Source organism: Lepisosteus platostomus, chromosome 7 (assembly GCF_059453375.1).
Source record: "Lepisosteus platostomus isolate fLepPlt1 chromosome 7, fLepPlt1.hap1, whole genome shotgun sequence".
Classification (NCBI taxonomy): Eukaryota; Metazoa; Chordata; class Actinopteri; order Semionotiformes; family Lepisosteidae; genus Lepisosteus; species Lepisosteus platostomus.
This window is the reverse complement of record NC_142617.1, coordinates 45,012,787-45,033,899: the sequence shown is the minus strand read 5'-3', so window position 1 is coordinate 45,033,899 and position 21,113 is coordinate 45,012,787. Positions and strand designations below refer to the sequence as shown.

The window sequence follows — 21,113 nt, the reverse complement described above, 5'->3', positions numbered from 1 at the left end:
GCATTGGCAGCAACTCTATTACACAAACTGTATTACAACAATATTGGGTGAAAATGCCATGTTAGAGGAGACTTAGATGCACCTTTATCAACAATATGTGCATTTAATAACTACCCATTATGCAACATAAAGTGCCTTCATATAGCAGCACAGCCTGTATAGTCAAAAAAATAACCCTCTAAACCTTTAAATAATTTCTAAGTTTTAAATATCAAAGCAACTGGGTGACTGTGTCCTCACAGCTCTTGCACTCTAGGTTTAATAACAGCTGGGGTTGCCTCTGTGTGGGGCTGGACATTCTCCCCATGGAACTGTGGGGTTTTGCTTGGTGGTTGGGTGTCCTACCAAAGTTGTAAACATGCTGTATAGGATAACAGTCATCTTTATTTTGTTTCTTAATGTGTGTGCCCTGCAATGGACTGGGTTCCCAGCAAGTACTGTACCTAAAATTCACCAAATTTTATGGTAATGTAAAAAATAGCATAAACATGCTTTTGAGTTTGGCTTTTTGGTCTGTTAGCATTACCTGCATGTGCTTTGCATAAACTCTTGCTGGAGAGCTCGTGTTTTTTGCATTTTCTTTTGTAATTCTTCGTAATGCAAACTTCCTGCCGTTAACAGATGCCTTGACACATGATCCCCACATCTACAAGATCGATGAGGATTTACCTTGGAAGGAATAAGCACTCAAATAGCCACACCTTGCATTGTTTTCATGACCCCAGGAAAGATTTGAATGTCTACCTTAGCAGCCTAAATGTATAATGTCAAAACATCTTTTTTTCACCTTAGAAATATCGCAAGACTACGCCCTATGCTATCATTAACTGTGGCTGAAAAGCTGATCAACATATTTGTATTCTCTCGAATTGACTACTGCAATGCTCTGCTCCCTGGGGTATCTAAATCTACTCTGAACAAGCTGCAGTATGTCCAAAATTCAGCAGCCAGAATCCTGACCAGGTCTAGTGCAAGTGTTCCCATTACTCCTATCCTGGAGTCCTTGCACTGGCTTCCGGTCAAATTCCGCGTAGACTTTAAAATCCTCATGCTCACCTACAAGGCTTTACATGGCTTGGCACCTCAATACCTGTCTGAACTTTTATCGCCCTACTCCCCACCTCGCAACCTCCGCTCTTCAAATTCTGCCCTCCTTACTGTCCCCCAAGCCCTTCTACATTGTATGGGCGACAGGGCCTTCTCCTGCTATGCCCCCAAGCTCTGGAACTCTTTGCCCAAGGATATTAGAGAGTCACCTTCTCTAAACTCCTTCAAATCCAGACTCAAAACCCTCCTTTTCAGAAAAGCCTTTACTTAACTGGTTCCATTCTTCACCCCTCTGCTCTTCTTAATACCATCTTCCACGGTCTCCTCTATTGTTATTGTTGTATTGTTGTAATTATAATTGTGTCCTGTCTTGTGAAATTTTCTTATTTATTGTTGTAGTCTTCTTATTTATTGTTATTGTCATCCTGTAAAGCGCTTTGAGAAGCCACCTTTAAAGGCGCTATATAAAATAAAGTTTTTTATTATTATTATTATTATTATTATTATTATTATTATAATCTGAGGAGGAAACACCACACAAAGAAAGACATGTTCAAATGTATTAGCATTTAGAAAATGGAAACGCTTACTGCAGTTAAACAAGTTCCAACATTATTTTAATTCCCTCTATTTCGGAAGAAATTCACAACCTAAAGCCAATTTCATCATAACACCTGTCTAAAACTGAACGACTCATTCCTTAGAAGTGTGCACTAATTGTTGAGAACAATGTGCTTCATTGTTTCCAGGGGTATGATTCTTTTTCAGTTTGGAATGTTATCCTAAAAAGACCAAAAGTTTAATAAACTGCATCAGTACAAACATCAGCAAAATAAAGAGTTATTTTAGTATTATAACAGTAAAGGACAAAACAAAGTGTTTTAAGGATGATAATAAGTTAAAAATAATAAAACGGTAATTTCTTTTGTTATCCTTTTCCATGAGACACATGAGAACTGAGACTTTGATATCTTATGGTACCACGGACGTATTTTTATCATTTAATGGTTGTTGTTTTTTTCAGCATAGCACTCGCATCCAGGGGTATGAGGGTAACTCTAATAACAAACAGGTTATTTATTATTTTTTTTTATTATTTTGTCGTCTTTTGTTTTATAACTATTCTGATGTCTTTTTTTGCTTGTCTTGGGATGGACTGCTGTAACACATCAATTTCCCTACGGGATTAATAAAGTATTATCTATCTATCTAACATAGTTCGTTTATTACTTCACAACATTAACAGTTAACACTTTTTACGTAATATAAAGCTTCTTCCATTACAAGGAATGTGCAAGTCTTTACATACCTGTGCATAGGTATACATCATTAATAAAAATAATAGTCAAATACAGTCATATCAGTCTCAGCAGATACTGTATATGTCTTTTCTTTATGTGAATTGCTTGCCACAGTACTAGTATTTAAAACCTCTGTTCTCATTTGCTTAACGTTATACTGTACTGGTTGCAATAAATCCACCAACTCTTTACCTCCATCAATTGTTCTGCTGTTTTTTTTCTGCAATATGATACAATTTCATACATCCAGATTTTGCAGCTGTACAAAGAGCACTTCAGCTGGCTGGGATGTAAATGGTGAACTCTATGAAATATTCAGGACATGGAGTTTAATGAATATAAAGTCTGTTCCAGTCAGTATCCTGATTCTCTAGGGATGCAGTGGTTGAGGGGGAAAAGTAAAATGGTCTCCACTTATTGAAGCTTTTTAGCAGTCACTAGGGAAGAGGAATCTGGCAGGCCCCACCTCAATCTCAAGCAGACATGAGTGCAGAGGAAAGAATTTCCAAATCTGGCACCTAATATTGCCATTCCTGCTCGAAGCCACCAGGTGATAGAAAGCAGTGAATAGTTATAACACCTGTAACTATTTTATTGTCCAAACCAAAGCTTTTACACCTATACAGCTGGGGCAAGAACACAACAGAAGTAAAGTGATAGTCATATAGTTATTTCTCAAGTCACTAATTTCATAAAACGTTATTCAGAGATAGGAGCTTACAGAATGCATTTATTTAAAGATTATCAAATATTTTAGTGGTATGCAGTAAACATTTGCTATAAAAGTGCACTATCACAAAGCATAAAAAAGAAGTGGAGGTTTTAGTATGGAGAGACAGTAGTAGCTGTAACATCAGTACATCAGATGAAATTATATCTACTTTGCTGACTAATGACTCATGAAAGCAATTCTGTCACTCTGGATGAAATGCTTATAATATTAAAACCCAAGCCAAAGCTTCTCATCTCAGGACCATGTAAATGATATAATAAACTGATTACTATTAAAGGCAATAATTGAGAACATGAAAAAGGTTGCAAACAAGAGGACGCCATTAGACACAATAGTTTTGGAGCTGAAAAAATCTCAAATCTGTCCAGCATTTCTTAAAAGAAGACAGATTTTGGGCCAATCTGGCAGGGAATCCTTTTCCAAATACCTACAAGTCTATGAGCAAAGAAGCATTTCCCATACTCCATTTGAAATTAATTCCCTTTTAAGTTTTTAAATGCTTGGACCAAATCTCCACTCAATCTCCTTTGTTCTAGAATGAAAAGCTTGAACTCCCTTAAAATATCTGTATGTAACTGTCCCTTAAACCCAGGAATTGAACTTGTTGCCTTTTTTTAACTCTTTCGAAAGATACAATAACCTCTTTGTAGAATGCGGACCAAAAGTGAACACAATATACTTAGTGAGGTGTTACTGATACATTGTAAAGCTTAAGCATATTGCCCCTGGATGTAAATGCTACATTTTGTGCTGTATACAGTACTCAACATCCTGTTTGCTTTTTTATTGCCTCCCTGTATTATTTGGGGACATTGAATATTCTACATAAATTCCCAGGTCTCTTTTATTTGTAGCTTCCTGCAGCACAGTATTGTTCATGCAATATGTATAGTGTATATACCTACTACCAATTTGGATCATTTTGTTCTTATCAAGATGGAATATCATTCATCATGGGTCTCCCCACTCCATGATTTCTCATGTCAAAGTCAAAGTTTCTTTGAAAATCCCTTGATGTTGTTTCTGTGTATGCTACCCTGGAAATCTAACTAGTAGGTGCTTCTTTTATAACATATGGCATGTTATTGATATCTTCAATTGTAAAACCTTAAATGAAAAAAATTAGTTGTCCTGGGTTAAGGAAAGACAAAGTACAATATTGAATGGTACTAGTAGGAAGCAAGTGCAAGTGTTACAGGTACTGAAAGCACTTAGGATTTACAAATCTTCAGGAACTGAAAAGGATGACAAACACTAACAATAGAATTATACACCAACAAACTTTATTTCTATTGAATGCAAAGTTATGGAAATTAAAATTAGAACTAAACCACAGGATAATTTGTACGGCAATGGGAAGCTTGGAGATGATAAATTTGATTAAGAAAAGTCAGGCTTTGCTTAACTAACAAGTTAGAGTTCTTTATACAAGCAATACCAGTAATAAATACAGACAGCATATATGGTTCTAAATATCTAAATATTCTTCAAAACGTAGCTCATAAAAAATTAAGTCTTTAACTTGTGGAGAATTAGCATTCAATGTAACCCATGTTACAAAATCGCAATTATTTTTTATAATACCCACCTTTTGAAATTGCCTATTATGTGTTTTCACATCTTGCCTCATGGCTACAAACCCCAGACCACACACAAGAGAGAATGAGGAAATATAAGCAGACTCTTCTGACCCACCCACTGATCAAAGGTGACAGCCCCATGATCCAGTCAGGTGCACTGCTGATTGGAGGAGAGGTGTGTTCATCACTGGCAGCAACCCAAATCTTGGGTTGCTACAAATATTGCTGTGTTGCCAAGAGAGTCCCAAACCCAAATCTGCGATGCTACAAATATTGCTGTGTTGCCAAGAGAGTCCTGGTCAACTAATTTCATTCTACCCTCAGCAACACTCAGCTAATTGTGTACCAACTCTTGCTGAAAACAGGTCATAGTCAACTAGTAGTCAACTTAACACAGCTTAAAGCAGTGAGTCCTGGACCATAGAACTCACTCACACAGGACCTGCACTCAGGTGAATGCCTTTTTACCAGCTAAGGCACTCCACAGGCCCCTGTTATTTTAGGATATAAATATCTTTATATTACTATGTTCACTATGTACCTTGTCAGATTCAGAAGTTTCCCAATGTTGGGCCTAGTCAGTACTGGGATGATAGATCTCTGAATAAAACCAAGTAGCCATTGATGAACCAGTAGGTGGCACTATTCCATCTGGACCAAAATTTCCAAATCAATGCCCCAGTGATTAGGGACACTAAGCTGCAGAAGTTTTATCATTTGAATTAAATAATAAAGGTCCCCTGACACCTGGGTGTAGGGGTGCACATACAGTGTAGGGGGTTAAGTTGCACTTACACAATTTGGCCTAAAAGGTCTCCCTTAATTCAACTGGTGAAACAGTTTCTCACTTCCCTACCTGATCTGCTGTGCAGTAACACATCTGGCTTATAGTTGCCATGCATCAGTTGGGTGAGTGCTGCACATACTGTAAGTAGTGGATGAAGTGGATTTCAAAAAGCTATACAAATGCAAATACTTATTATTACATCACTACAGTATATGTTGTATACCTAGTTTTAAAGTAACTTTTATTATAGTGAGAAATGTGGAAACAGCAAAATGTACTTAGGCTGTTTTGAAATTATATAATACATGAGTAAAAACTCATTTAGAATATCGCATACTCTTGAGGTCACCATGTTACAAAAAAGTTCTGGAAGCAATTACATTGTTCTTCTTTTAATAAAAATACTGAGTGTCTGCAGTTTTGAACAAAAAATATTACGAGGGGACCTCATTCAAACATTCCATATTCTTAAAGACACTTACAAAGTCAACCCAATGGACTTCTTCAGAACAAATAGTTCTACATGGACCAGAGTGCACATATAGAAAGTATGTGGTGGTCAAAGTCAGAAACAAGCTACCCAGCCATGTTATCAGATTGATACCCAGGCTATTTTCAAAGTTGCTAGATGGAACTCTTGCATCAATTATCTAAGAAACTAAAAAAGCTACAATTAGTGGATGAAAAAATATAAACACTAGGGTAAATGAGTGACACCTAGTATATTGAAAGCAAAGTGCTTCTACAGAGGCATTGATCATCTATTAAAATTAAGGAAAAACTTATCAGCTTGCTCAGGGTCAGCTATTAAAATGCTGGACAGGCCTAGCTGCCTACTAGGAGGCCTCAGTGACTTTGAAAAGGAGTGGTTGTGGGAATGTGATGACAGGTGGTTCTGTAACCAAGACTGATCAACTTGCCGATGTTTCATTAACAACAGTGTCTAAGATGATGTCAGCATTGCTATTGATATCTTTCCCTCAGAGATCAAAGGGCAACAGTATGAAGAAGCACATATTCCAAACTTGTAATATCTATACATTAAATCAAATTGGAAGGCAATTACAGGGAAGCAACTGACTACAAAATTCCACATGGGGCATGATCACAAAATTTAATCAAAAATATTCCACCAAAAACTCCACATAGTGGATATCACAGTCGGGTTGCAGTGGATAAATCTCTCATCTCACAGGCCAATGTATGTTTATAAGCTTAATGGCTTAAAAAATCATAGGCAATGATCTCTGGGACAGAGGAACAATGTGATATAGTCAGATGAATCATCCTTCATGGTCCAAATGGACTTCTCTCATTTTTTAACCTTTATGATGTTCTTAATGGTACTGCATAATCTTCTTCAGCCAAAGTTGCAGCATCCTGCATGGAGGGGAATCTACTAGGATGACAATGTCCCCATCCACAGAACAAGTGTGGTCTCCTAGTGGTTTGATGAGCCTGACACTGAGGTTGTCCATGTCATGGCCTTCTCAGTCACCAGATCATAACCCAATCAAGCATTTGTGGGATGTACAAGATCAACACCTGAGACAGCATTTTCCACCTCCATCAAGAGGGCATGAGTTCACTGACTTCCTTGTGGAAAAACGGTGCTACATCCCTCCTAGAGAATTCGAATTGCTGGTAGACTTTATGCCATTGTGCATACTGGCTGTACTGGTTGCACATGGTGACCCAACACCATATTAAATAACCTTTCAATGATGTTTCCATTTTTTGTCTATAGATGCGTCAGTATTGCCTTTGTCTAGTTTGTAACATTTCTTATGTTCTAGAATCTTTGTACACTAATGGCACAGTACATAAAACACACAGTAACACAATTATACAGAACATAGTCTTCATAATTACTTTGAAAGTAACCTTTTTAAATATATATTTGTTATCCTATTCATCATGAAATGCTAAATCAAAAGACAAAGATACTGACTCTTGAATATGATGAACCGAGGCACTCTCACAGAACTATTTGCAAAAGGCTTTCAGATGCAATGATTGGCAATCAAATTCATAGCAAAACTACAAATCCCACTGTACAACAGTGTTCCAAAGATTTTTCCTTTTCCAAAGTTTTCTAAAATAAGCAGGGCTGAAGGCTTTGGCTCTATCTCAAAAGATGAGAGGCCTATTCTCATAATATGAATTTCATGGTTCAAAAATCTGGAAACTTGGCAAAAGATGCCACAGGGCTTCAAATATGCAAAACATTATAATGTAAGACAGAAGGGGATAGACACATTTTCATCTGATACCATTCATAGCAGAGGAATAGCAGGTTCAGACAAGAGCTCAATCACTGCAATGCACATAAAAAGTAAGAAACAGCTGTGCTTTCTCACAACACCTTTTCAGTAAATACAGTTGAAACATCAAAGCATTACTAATACTTATAAATGTTGCTATGAGATGGAGATGATTTATTACTTTTGGTTCTCCACAATTGTTAAATAATTGCACTGGGACATGATGAGTGGAAACAGTGGCAAAGATTAGAAAAGGAAAATTCAATAAACTTCTAAAGAAGAGTAACACAAATTGAAATTCATATCTACTGTATGTTTTCAAATTAAATTATTAACTTTCCCAAATAACTATCTGAATAGACCAGTTATCATGCAATACTCAGTTATTGTCATTGAAAGACTAAAATACCCAGTAAATTAATTTCTAGCAAATTAAAGTTTTGGGTTTTGACAGAGCAAAAAAGCAATCACAATTGCTTTGGTACAGAGGATGTCATAGTTGAAAACAATACATTATCACTATACAATATCCTCCTAAGTTTATGTGTGAGGAAATGAAGGTGTAACTAGTATTTCTCCTCATCATAATGGCACAAGTTTCAGATACAAAATCATCTACCAACAGTGCTGACTAAATAATCTGGCTGCTGTAGATAATTACTCCTCCCACTATTATTTTATTAGCTATTATTTTAACTGCATTTTTAAGTGCATTTTGTTTTTCAAATGTAACCGCTTTTTTATTCTGTCCACTCAGTTTGGATTCACAAATTGTCAGCTCTGCTAACTACTGTACTTAAATCACTATACAGAACAGCAAGAATGAGGACATTCAAGCAGTCCTTCAATCCTCCAATATGATCACCCATCAACTTCACTGACTGGAAAAGTGGAGCATCTTTCACTGACAAAAAAAGTATGCAGGGGCACAGCAGGTGTTGCATAATGAGCTATGGAGAACCTGACCATCTCAAATCTACCCAAACCCACCAGTGCTCTTGAGCTCTGCACCATTACTTGGGAATCCCCATCACAATTAACAATTAACTAATGACGCAGCTTGGACTTGATGTAGCTATGGAACCTAATCAATGATCAATGCTTTCAGAAAGCACATTTACCTGTTAAGCATGTTTTATTTGACAGTAAATAAAATAAATTAGTATCTGTTAAAAACAGTTTGAACACTTATCATCCTTACCTGGAATAGTTGTGCAGTATTCAGGATGTGTTTTAGAGCTCCAGGAGCTTGAACGTAAAGATCGTTTTTGTCTAATTACATTGTGCTCCATGCCAATGAAAGATTTTTGGGTGCCATTCACTGGTTCAATAAGCATCCTCTCCTCTCCAATTTGGATAAGACCAGTCTATAAGCAAAAAGACAATAAATAAAATCAGGATTATGAGAAATGATATCAGAAACAATAAATAAGTACATACAGTAAACCACCCAATAAAGTAAATACATTCTTACACCTCCTTAGTTTTAAATTTAGACAGGTAGGCTATAGTTTGTCACTCAATGTATCATTTCAAAACACACACAAAGAACATAGTGTGAGTATGAACAGAAATTCCAGTAAATATAATTATACTTGAAAACAATTTCCTGCATGTTTTAAAAGAAATCTGTTCTAACAGATCAGTTTAAAATGTAAATAAGGCCAGAACTGGACTCATTTTTCCTGCTCTGCATGTTCTTACACAGCACAATTCAATGCATCAGCTGAAAGTGTATATGCTATTCCAGAACAATTCAATTTCAAATAGACTCAAAACATCTGAATGAAAACTGCCAAAAAACAACAAATATTCATGTGAAATTAAAAAATAAAGTACACATCTCCTGCATAGATGTTGCAGGTCTGTTGTAAGAAAATACACTACGTCTTACAGCAGGTGCAAAATCTTCAATGTAATTCACTTATTTGTATAATAATGTTGTTTAATATCCATATATGATCATTAGGAGCCTAAAAGTCTTGATTCTAACTATAATAAGAGCGACTGGATTAACGGATGTCTCCGACACCCTCAGGTTCGACATACAATTTATAAGTATGGGCAGGTTATGATAACTCATACCTAATTATATAAGAATGTTCTTGTCCAGTAGTCTTCAACAGAGAGGTCTTTTGAAAAGAAATGTATTTACTTGTTTTGAGGCTAGAACATGTAACAAATATAATTGACTATAGGGATTAATTAATGTGATCTAAGAGTTTCTTTAGATAGCTCTTCTTCCAAGAACTGTAAAACACACAAAGCCAAAAAAACATTTCCATTCCAGTAAATCATACTGAATTATTGCCATAATACAGAAATGTGTTTTTTCCTTATAAGATATGCAAGTACACCCATTTCTTTGAAAAAAGTATAGCCACATCATGCTGATGAGCCCTAATAAGACCAAAGTAACTTTCTGTGGCAGTATTAATGTAAAGCAGAATCAGAAGTTTCTTAATAGATGGTTCTTATTCCTAACAATGTTACACAGCAAAGGCTAGTTAAAATTTGTATTTCCATAATTAATATAACTGTCTAATATCACTGCAAGGAATCACAGTGGTTGGTACACTAATTAGGAATCTGCTTGTCAAATGTCATATAAACACAAGGCAAAGAATAATGCCACCACTGAACTGTAACAGACCAGGAGTTTTCCCTACCACACACACAGTGCTGTCAACTTCAAGGCACTTACCAAATGCAGTAAAAATAAAAAAAAGATAAAAGCATTCACAAAACAGATGTATACAGGAGATTTGAACCCTCTATTTAAGTTCCACTGAGATGCCTCAGGCTTCAGTGGGAAGAACACTTCAGTGGACAAAGTGAGAACACCCTGGTGTGTTCTGCTAAAAAAAAAAAGCTTCTCTCTCAACAGATGAAAACAGATGAAAACATTCAGTCCGTACCATACGCCTTTTTGATAACAAAAATATTTACACAAAGGAACATATGGCATGCAGTATTAATGACAGTTTTAATTCATTTGCATTCTGTATAACTGGGATTTAAAAATGAATGTGCTAATAAAAAGTGTAAAATTTCACCTGGAGTGCCATGTGATGTTTTCTTCTCTCTGTACAAAGCATGCCAAGCTCAGTTATAGCAGTGCCACTTGCACTATACTATCACTGTCTCAAACTACTTCTGTAACTGTAGCTATCACTCTGGATATACAAAGATAAGTGACCCCTCTAATTACAGTTCATATTAACATAATTTATAGGCATCTCAAAAACCAGCTGCACATAACTGCATCAGAAGAAATACATAAAAACAATGCCTTTTCCTATATGTGTATATTTGTTTTTAATTATTCCATTACCTTTTTCCAGTGAAATAATGATAATAGGGAACATTTGATCACACTGACTCAAATGCCAAACTGAAAACACCCACTGAGCAGCACTAGAGAGATGACTCACTATGTTGCTTCTGAAAGAAGCTTAAATAAAAGAAATAAAGAACAAGTAGGAAGGCATGGGAAGATAACATACAGTATTTTCAAATACGTCTATTACTACTTAGTTAAGGGCATCTCCTGGCAAGTGTAGCTAGGAGCAAAGCTTGTCAATGCAAACATGTTTGATCTATTTATTATGCTTGACAGACATTACTTTGTTATCACAACATATTAATTGTTCAGTCAAGCACAGAGTTATGCTTTGTTTTGGATATTATGTAAAAGCTCCAGTAAGGAATCTTATGTATATTTTTTCTATTTCAGATGCTACAATTTAAGGGTTTGAAAGAATGTGTCACCAGTTTTTACAATCAGTTATATGATATAGGTGGAAAGGTATAGCTGGAAAAAAAGTTTTTTTCCCCATCTACACCTTGGTATTAAAAAATAAAAAGGAAAGGATGAACAAAGTGATTCCAAGTTATGAGATATTATCAGGCGAATGTGGGTTATTGATTGAGATCCTTATGATCAGAAGCATCTCAAATAAAGAAGAAAACATAAGGCAGAAAACACACACTGAGTACACATTAAACAAAAATGCTAAAACCTGAAGTGTTATGACATCTCATCTTTCCACTTTTATTATTCAATTACTCAATTATTTGCATTTCACATAAGATGTTAAGTGGAAAATTAAATTATATAGTTATATAAACTTTAAGTAGTTATATAAATAATCCCTTTTTCCTTGCTGGAACAGTAGAAAACAAAAAGGTAGAATAAGTGTCAGGACAGAATTCTACAGATTGCAGAATGAATAAGAAAGTACAGCAGGTACTTGTTAAGGAGTTCCTTCATCCAAATGCTTTTAAACAGCAGCTGGGTTATGTTATGTAGTCAGTGCATTGCTTCTCAAATGCCATCTGCAAACAAGCAAAGTCCCACCCCACTGAAGAGACATCTGCTGGTCTTCCAGGCCCCAGTGATACGGAAGGAATGACTTTTAAAATGCAATTCTAGCCTATGTAAGGATTTCTTTCTAAAGCTCAAATGAATGGAATATCTGCAGCACAAACTACAATTTTGACCAATACTTCACTCTTCAGTGAAAACCATAATCTAAAACTGTTACAATAAATCCAATTGCCTCCACTAGGTGGAGATTAGAAGATTCTGTTTACATTGAACGTCTTCCAAGAGCAGAAGAGATTTTACAGTACAAATACAACTGTCTTAAAGTGCCACTGTATGACCTACTGTACATATTACTTTGTAGGTTTGTTTTACTGTTGCTTCAAAAACTTTTGATTTGGCAAAGAATAATGGAATAATGGAACACAAGAGACCATCACAGCTCTGTCCACTGAAAAAAGTCTGCATTTTCACTCATTGTAAGGATATGTAGTCAAATTAGATTGTAGTTCATCAGGCATCTATTATAACTCAATATGTGTACTTTATATATTAAATCTATAAATGATTTTATTTTGTGATTTTAATCATTATATACCGGTTTTTCATTTTATGTCTGTAAAAATAAACCTTCTTTGGACTACACTCTATGAGCTATAGGGCCATTGAAAGTAGACACATCAAGCATAAATCATAATGATGCCACTACATCACTACATTATACTTTCTTGTAATGGACAATGCATGAAAAACAACACAATTCATTATTCAATAAAGTACCTGTTTTACCAGGTTTTTATTACTATTTACTACTGACAGTATTTAACAAAATGAAATGGAAAACATTTTTGATCATGCAAGTCAAATGGCTTATGTGTATATAATGACATATACAGTATGACAATGCACATAATTACAAGAGCAACATAACCACATTTTGTACTCACTTCCAGCAAATGTTAAACAAAAAGCTCTAAATTAAAAAAGAACTGACAGCTATGACAACACGGACTGATGATAAACAGCTCAGTACTGCAGAGATTCTTGGCCACTCTAGAAGTCTACCAATCACAGGCAACAAGAAGGACTGTCCAACTGTAAAATTTGGATCATTCTCAACTAGCCGCAGGGTCAGACAGGAGGTAGCACTGCCCTCACAACGCCTAGGGCCTCAGCAACCCAGTCCAGCCTCTTCAATAAGCTGGTTCACTGCTTATCATAATAGTGTTACTCAACCCTTTCACAGAGTTCATTCACTGACTGCTTGATTCTGCCTCTGTGTAAACTCTATCAGCTTGCGCTGTCCATTCAATTCAAAATACACAACTGCTACCAAATAGAAAAAAAATAACTTACTTATCTATGCCAAAACTGTTAAATCCTTACAAACAACAAACTGTTAGCTCCAACTAAAGAAAAAGCAAAGACAAAGAAAACGTCTGTTTATTCTTTTGAAAGTATTACCCTTGCTAACAGTTTGGCTTTCAGTGCTTTTTTATGTTTACAATACCCACTTCTGCGTTTTAAATCTGCCATTACCAAAGACGGATCTAACAGACGGTGTATCCAGTTTTTAAGAACATCACAATTGGTACAAATAGGAGGTGGCTGTTTGGTGCATCTAACCTGACAATAGACAGGAAGACATGCTGAGCTGTCAGGAAGTGTAGCACAAGACTTGAAATCACACCTGTTGAAATGCCTAAGACCCAGACGCAGTGCCTTAGACCACTTGAACAAAAACAACATCCTCAAAACTCAGATTAAGAATGAGTTTAAGCAGCAAACAGTCTGTGTGTGGCCCTAATGCACCCTTCTGCTGATACACTAGGCAAGGGTGTGGCAGTTCTCAGCTGTCTGGTATTGTATAATGTTGGGCTCAGCTGTGAATAGATGCCATTTGTGCATGGCTATCAGCTGGGAAAACTTGAGTATCAAGTTAGCTGCTCCTAAAATAAATGCACAACTTGTCTATAACCATCATAATTGTATCAGTATGTCAATTACCCTCCCACAGACTTAGATGAAAGTACAAATGTGATTAAAAACTTTTACCAGGCCGCTGCAAGTGCTGAGTGATGCAAAAGAGTTGCTGTAATTCAGGACTCGTCCGGTGTAGAAACACAGCTGATTTTGAGGGATATGCGCCCTCCTCGTAGTTTTTTTATTTTCGTTCTCCTCGATCTTAAAGCCCTCTGAGAGGAATCCTGCATCTCTTTTAAGATACAGATACAGCTCTCTCCCAAACGCCGGCAATCGGAGAAACAAGTTTTCCTCATGTTCCCCGAATTTCGAGTCTTGGCTGTCGGCGTCTGGCAGAGAGCGGTGTCCCCGGTATCTGTGCCGTCTGCTCCGTCCGGCTCCTTCCCGCAACAGGTGGATCTCGTCTGGGCTCAATGCAAAAGGGACAACCAAGTCCGTCTCGTCTCCGGAATCCGCTGCTGAAATAAAATAACTTTTATTATTGTGCATAAATTCTAACTCAAACCGAATAACGTACTGAAGATTTCAACAGAGCTTATTGTCAGAGGTTCTAACAAAAGACACGTGCGGTACAGTCGTCGTACTATAGTCGAATAGTTAGTCAGGGGGAACTCTTTCTGAAATGTGTACAGGATTAATCACACAGTTATTGTGTTATATTGGTTTCTTTTCAACATGAAAACAAATGCAATAAAACAAAAGCTTGAGACTAACACGAACAGAATGGAATGTGTAATTCAGGTAGACCCTCTCATTCAGTCCTCAAGTTTTAGAGTCGGTCGCCAAGTTATAATGAATGGAAAGTATGATCCATCAACTTTAACAATTTCCAGAAAACTTTGAAAAACGTTGCCCTTTCATCTTCATTTAGATTACTAAGCATAAACGGAAAAAAACGCACTCGTCTCCAAAAAATATTAAAATTATCGAGCCATGCATAGCAACTAAAGTTCATTTTATACCTCGTTAACCAAACGATGACAATTTCGGTTTCGTGATTTAATGTAATGTTTCATAACTCGCAAATGAATGCAACAACAAATTATCCAAACAGACGACCCTGGCAGAAACCAGCGTCTGAACACGAAATACAGTATTTATGCAAAGATGATATTTCAAGAATAATGCATATTTTACGATATATAAATAGTGTAGTCTGATTAAATTAAACTGAAATAATTGTGGAAATAAAATACGTTACTATTTTGATACAGTCACTTACCTGAAATGATACTGAATCCGATGCTCACCAGAAGAGAAGAGAGTAAAAGCTGGAGTGCATGGTTGTCACGCATGGTACACAATAACTCAGTTCTTCAGCTTTTTTGCAGCGGACAGGACGAGCTCGCCTGCAGAGGAAGCTATGGCTGGGGTGAAGTTCTTCAAACTTTGCAAAATTAATCACCACTGCAGGCACACTGAACTTGAAACAACAGACCTGCCTGTTCTGATGTCCATAAACGTCTCCCGTCGGGATTGGGCTAGAAATGTTTGCAAAACAGACCCTCAAATTTGGATTCGCTATTTCTACTGTCAATCACAGTAGTGGGAGGCAACCGTACACGTGGTTTCGGTGGAGCTACAGAAACTGACACTGGCTGACATGTGGTTATTTAGGGTTTACTCAGCCTTGCCTAAATATTGCAACCTGTGGTTTTAATTGTGAATCTGCGGCTAGTATGATTTATTCCTCTAATAGTTAAGGGAGGTTTTGGCTCTATATTTCTAAAATTATAAACAGCGCATTTATAATCCATTCATCCATCCATTTTCTAACCACTTCAAACCAATCCAGGGCTGTGGAGCAGCCTATACTGGTAACCAACAAGCACAAAGCAGAATACTCCCTGGACCAGACGCCAGTCTATCATAGGGCAGTTGCAGACATGCCCACACTTACAAAAGGGCCAGTTTTCCCAGAAGCCAATTATCTGACCAGTATGTTTTTGGACTATGGGGGGAAACTGGAGGATCCAAAATCACGTGAACACGGGGAGAACATACAAACTCCACACAGACAGTGCCCCAGGTCCAGAATTGAACCCAGGGCCCCAGTACAGCAAGGTACCATCAAGGCGAACCACCACACCATCATGCTGACCTTGCTCTTTCATGAATACAAATGAAAATGTAACATTAAAGTAATCAGCAATCGTTTAAGGTATTTTTACCATCAAATGAAGGATTAACTGTGGATAAGAAATAATTTAGCTCATTGGAGCCATAAGAAACTATTCGTTATGTAGTACCTATGACTTGAAATACCCTAAGGCACATAATAATCTTAAATCATTATATGGAGGTAAATATCTCTGAAATGCCTATATTAATATTGTTAATAACCACATTAATTGTAATATAATGCAACCAACCCAACTAATAATGCAGAGGAAAGTATTTTGTGAATAGCATACTTTATATTACATAAGTCAAGGTATTGACAATGTTTTCTTGTGTCGCTGGTTTAGTTCTCATTTCCTTGGAAATTGGCATATGTAATATACCTATTAAACGGATGCAACAAAACTATATTTCAAAATACACATGTATAAATGTTTAAGATTCTGATCACAGAATGGTGAAGAAAAGCAATGTAGCAGTAATCCTCACTCTACCCCAAAATGCTCAATGACTAAAGAAAAATTGGTAATTAAAGCTAATTAAAAACATCAATAAGTGATTCAATTCAATCAAGTCTTAAGCTCAACCTGGAATGAAAACCAAATATAATAATACTTAATGAAATATACAAATAAATGTTATTTCTTGCTGAGTAATGTCCCCATCACCGAGCAGGAAATGTTTCTAACAACTATGCTACTGACATTTACTAATCCATCTCTTTTTTTAAACAAAGAGTTTTAAGAGATCATAAAGCTTAGATATTGCACTGCTTGTTTGGTTTTGCTAGAAACTGAAAAGAGGATGCTTGTTTCATCTTTGTACCAATCCCATAATGGAGATAATTGCAATCTTTACAATTTTCAATCCCACAAAATAAACAACAAGGATTTGAGATAAAATACAAAATCTGGCTGGCTTGATGCCAAGGTGAAAGAAGTGTGGAACTATCAGAGAGGATTCCTGATTCATGTCTTGACATATCAGAAAGTGAAAAGTAAAGCCTAGAAGAAAAAAAGCACAGCTGTTCTTTTTCCTTACTCACATACAACTTTCTCTACAGTGATTGTAAGCTACATTAATGCTATATTAATGCAGAATATTAATGCATTCTTAGTACTCATTAAACCTAAGAATTTAAAGAGATACTTAAAGTATATATAAGCTATATTCCTATCCACTAAAAATTAAAGGTTAAGAGTTAGATTTTGTGATGTAAATATGCATACTTATTTTAAATCTTTCACTACGTAAATGTTTTTAAGTGCACAGTTAATCAAGTTACTAGACAAGGAAATCTCTGCTCTTATTTAAATTGTAAGAATCACATCAGGTTTACAGGCTAGTTACAGAAAGGTGCAATTGTATTTCAGTTAAATGTTAGAGAAGTGTAACTCTTTAGAAAAATGTTTCATATGTTTGATTCAAAAGTAATAAAGCATGTGGGATCTGGTATTTATAAGATAATGCAGTAGATAAAGTTGTTTATGTACTGTCTTTAAGGACATTAGCATTACTAAATTATTTTAATGTCTTTCTCACAATTTCAAGAGTGGATTGGATAAATTAATTGAGATTTCTGGAGCATGTCAAGATATATCTCAATATTTCTCCATATTCATTGCAGAAATGGAAACTGGTGGAATACATCAATTGCAAGGAGCATTTTTGTACCTAATAAAAAGGAGCCTAAAAATAACAAACATAGAAACCAGAGGCAAATAACACAGAACACATGGCTGCATTTCAAATTAAATGCCTCTAACAGCTTTCACTTAACTTTTTTTTATCATGTGGTTATTATAAGCAAGTTAATGGTTTGTTAAAAAAAGTAATCAAGTTTTGATTACAAATAGACCAGAAATGTTTTTTCAGTTTGCAGAATATAAACATACAAAGAAGTTATTTGTGCATAATAAGTGCTTTACCCCCTGCAGGATGTTCACAGTGTTTAATTTTCCCAGTAGGTAGGTCAGGTAATTTCCATATCCAAGCCACAGCAGTCAACAGCTCATCGGGTCAGAGCTTATCCTGGCTTCAGTTGTGTTAAACTCAAAACCCTGGATGGGATGCTGATCCATTGCAACTTTCCTAATAGATTAACTCCTAAATAGGGGAACTATTTTTAAGATTATTTAGTTTTATAGTACTGAACTATATGTAACATGAGTTTTAATTATACAGAACTATACTTAAAGGCACAGTTTAACCCAGTTTCACTTTCAAACAAACAATGGATTGTTTGCCTTATACAGTACATGGAGGGAGTAGTATAGAACTAATTCCTCATACATGCCAGTACCCAGTTATTCCAAAACCATATTATCTAATCATTTTTCCCATGCATTAATTAATTATGAATTCATTATTTAGTAAACAGGTGATTTAATGCTCCACATACAGGTGGCATTACATTTAAAATACAATGTCACTATCTGAAGACAAACAAGTTTTGAATATAACAATCCACTATGGGAACAATTCGCAATTGAGCCCTAATGAGACACATAGATTCTTGCTGTTATAATGGTGTATTTTGTCGCATGACAAAATTAGATAAAATTACAAAATAACACATTATAAATGAGAGGAGGCCATTTTGAAGAAGTAGGTTTTAGGAGTTTGAAATAAATATAGAAATTTCCTTGTTTGTAAAATATCAGTTTTACAACTTTTTAAAAGCTTGTATGTTTATAATATTTCCATTTTTCTGTAATACAGTATATATCCTTACAGTGTGAAAAATATGTATTTGCTCCAGTACAAAAACAGTACACATATTTAACCGTTTCACTTACCAAATAAAATAGGAATTATGCAGAGCCCCTTGATTTGTATTCTTATTGCTACGTATAAGTGAAACATACTTTTTTTTAGTTTTTAATTATAACCTAGTGGCATTTTCTTTTATCCCTGTGACGGTTATGACAGTTTTTTAGTTGGACCTGAATACAGTGCATTTAAGGAAGGGAAAATGGATAATAATTCAGTGCTAAATTTCTTTTTATATTAAGTAAATAGTTACAGCGAGAACAGTTTAGAGTGAAGCCAGTGTTTTGTGTTTTTAAGATAACGTAACAAGCAACACAACAAAGCAACTGATCAGATCTCTTTCTCGATATCCCAGCTACAGTGGCTTGGCAGAAAACCCCAATACAGCCTATTATCATCAAAGACATTTTTAATGTCTTTAATTTTTTAATTTTTTCCACGTTTTTCACTTTTGTCTTTTATGTTCTGTAAATAGGGAATACTCCATAGTGTAAACAGGAAGTGACACCAAATTGTATTTAAAAAGCATGAAAAATGACAAAGCTGGTGCAAATGTCATAGTTAATATGAACATTTGTGGGCTTATTGGTGCTTTTTCCCGTTGAATTAGAGTTTTGCACCAGAGAAATAATGAATGAAATAATCTTTTAAAAAAAACCGATACATTGAAAGATTAAACGATTTATCCCAAATCCATCTGATAAATGGAGGTGAAGAACCCGGGCTTTTGTGCTTAATTAGAAGTAAATGTCACATGGGAACCCCCTAGTGGACAACAGTGGTTAATGCATGTCCCAAGCTTTAAGTACTGGTCAATCCTGTACTCAGTGTCTTATGGTTTTCATTACTCCTGGACTCCCGATGACTTATTTGAATCCTTAATTGAATTTAAAATTTAAAATATAAAATGTTGGTTTTAATCAAAGAATCAAGAGCTCAAAACACAAAACAGTACGAAAGCAAAAACACTGATACAGCACACACTCATAGAATATCTATCTTCAAAGGAGTTAATAAATCAAAAGATTGAATTTAATGTGAGAGATTTTTTCACATTGTTTAACTGAGGAAAGCTGCTTATACATATATATTAAGCTGATTCATAATCTTTAATTGTAGGATCAATGCATTTCACTTAATTGTAGATGAACATTTGCTACGCGTTTCTGATAAATCAACAGAGAGCATTTACTGTACTTCTTAGTTTTCACCGTCCCCCTCCTCATTGATTCAGATGATGAAAGTGTGTTGAATTTAGACGACATGAGAACTAGCTGCAGGTGAACGCGAGGTCTGAAAAAGCCTGTGAAGACTGACAGCTCTGACATTTGCAATGGTCACCAGGATGGAATTAAGCTCCCTTTTACATGTGAATGGGTCCCTGTGTAATTCTTTAAAGGGAATCCAACTGAATATGTCCTCGATTTTGTGTATTTCTGCAGGATGGGTCATAAAAAGGATTAAGCTCACTTCCTTCCCTTGATTTCTCATTTTGGGAGCCTCAGGTTTTTGGCATGATTCCTCCTAGGACCTTGATTTCCTCTCCAAGGCTTAAGAAGTCAAGGTTCTGTCATGACAGAGTCAGCGACTAGGGAGCTTAGAGTATTTTCCCACGGGCAAAGAATGCATTGTGTTTGATTTTTAATCAGTCCAGCAGATTAAACTAAGTAATTAAAGGGCTTCCAAGCTTATTCAGGTTACATTGTTGCCCCACAATTTATGCCAAGCAATTAAATACAGTATATGTATTCCAGACATGTAAGTGGGTTTTACTACATGCTTCCAATATTCTTATTCTGTATATCTTCAATGTCAATCCAGCCCCTTGATACAGTTTCAAAAAACACGTTTTTCCTAAGAAGGACAGAGAGAGTTGGAGCCTAACCTGGTAGACATAGGTTGTAAAGACTACATCCCTGAAAGAACAAAATTATGTTAAAGGCAGGCACGCACACTTTGGTACAATTTTTCAATTAACTTAGACAAACTGTCTTTTCACTGTGAGGAAACTGGAGTAACTATAAAATACTCATATACTGTAGGTATAGAGAAAACATGCAAACTCCACACATAAACCTCACCATGTAAGAAAGGTGGAAAAAGGTCAATTCAAAGTTCAGATACCTTTTGGAGGTTAAAACTGCTAAAATATGTCTTAATGTACACAAGACAAAACATGTTAAGTGTTCTTTGCTGAT

The 21,113-nt window shown here is 35.8% G+C and overlaps 1 protein-coding gene across 3 annotated transcripts in view; it reads right to left on the bottom strand.

The window, feature by feature from the left end:
• The window catches only part of adamts17 (ADAM metallopeptidase with thrombospondin type 1 motif, 17), a 138,423-nt gene extending 122,937 nt beyond the window's left edge, over positions 1-15,486 (bottom strand). For 2 of the 3 annotated variants that reach the window (XM_088640730.1, XM_088640732.1), the window contains exons 1-3: positions 15,245-15,486; positions 14,095-14,480; positions 8,914-9,079 (exon numbers count right to left, since the gene is read on the bottom strand). In XM_088640730.1, the coding sequence (XP_088496856.1) occupies positions 8,914-9,079; positions 14,095-14,480; positions 15,245-15,317 (625 nt within the window). In that variant the 5' untranslated portion in view covers positions 15,318-15,486. The remainder of the gene's footprint in view (positions 1-8,913; positions 9,080-14,094; positions 14,481-15,244) is intronic. The other variant, XM_088640731.1, reaches the window with a different exon arrangement.
• Between the last annotated feature and the right edge of the window lie 5,627 nt (positions 15,487-21,113).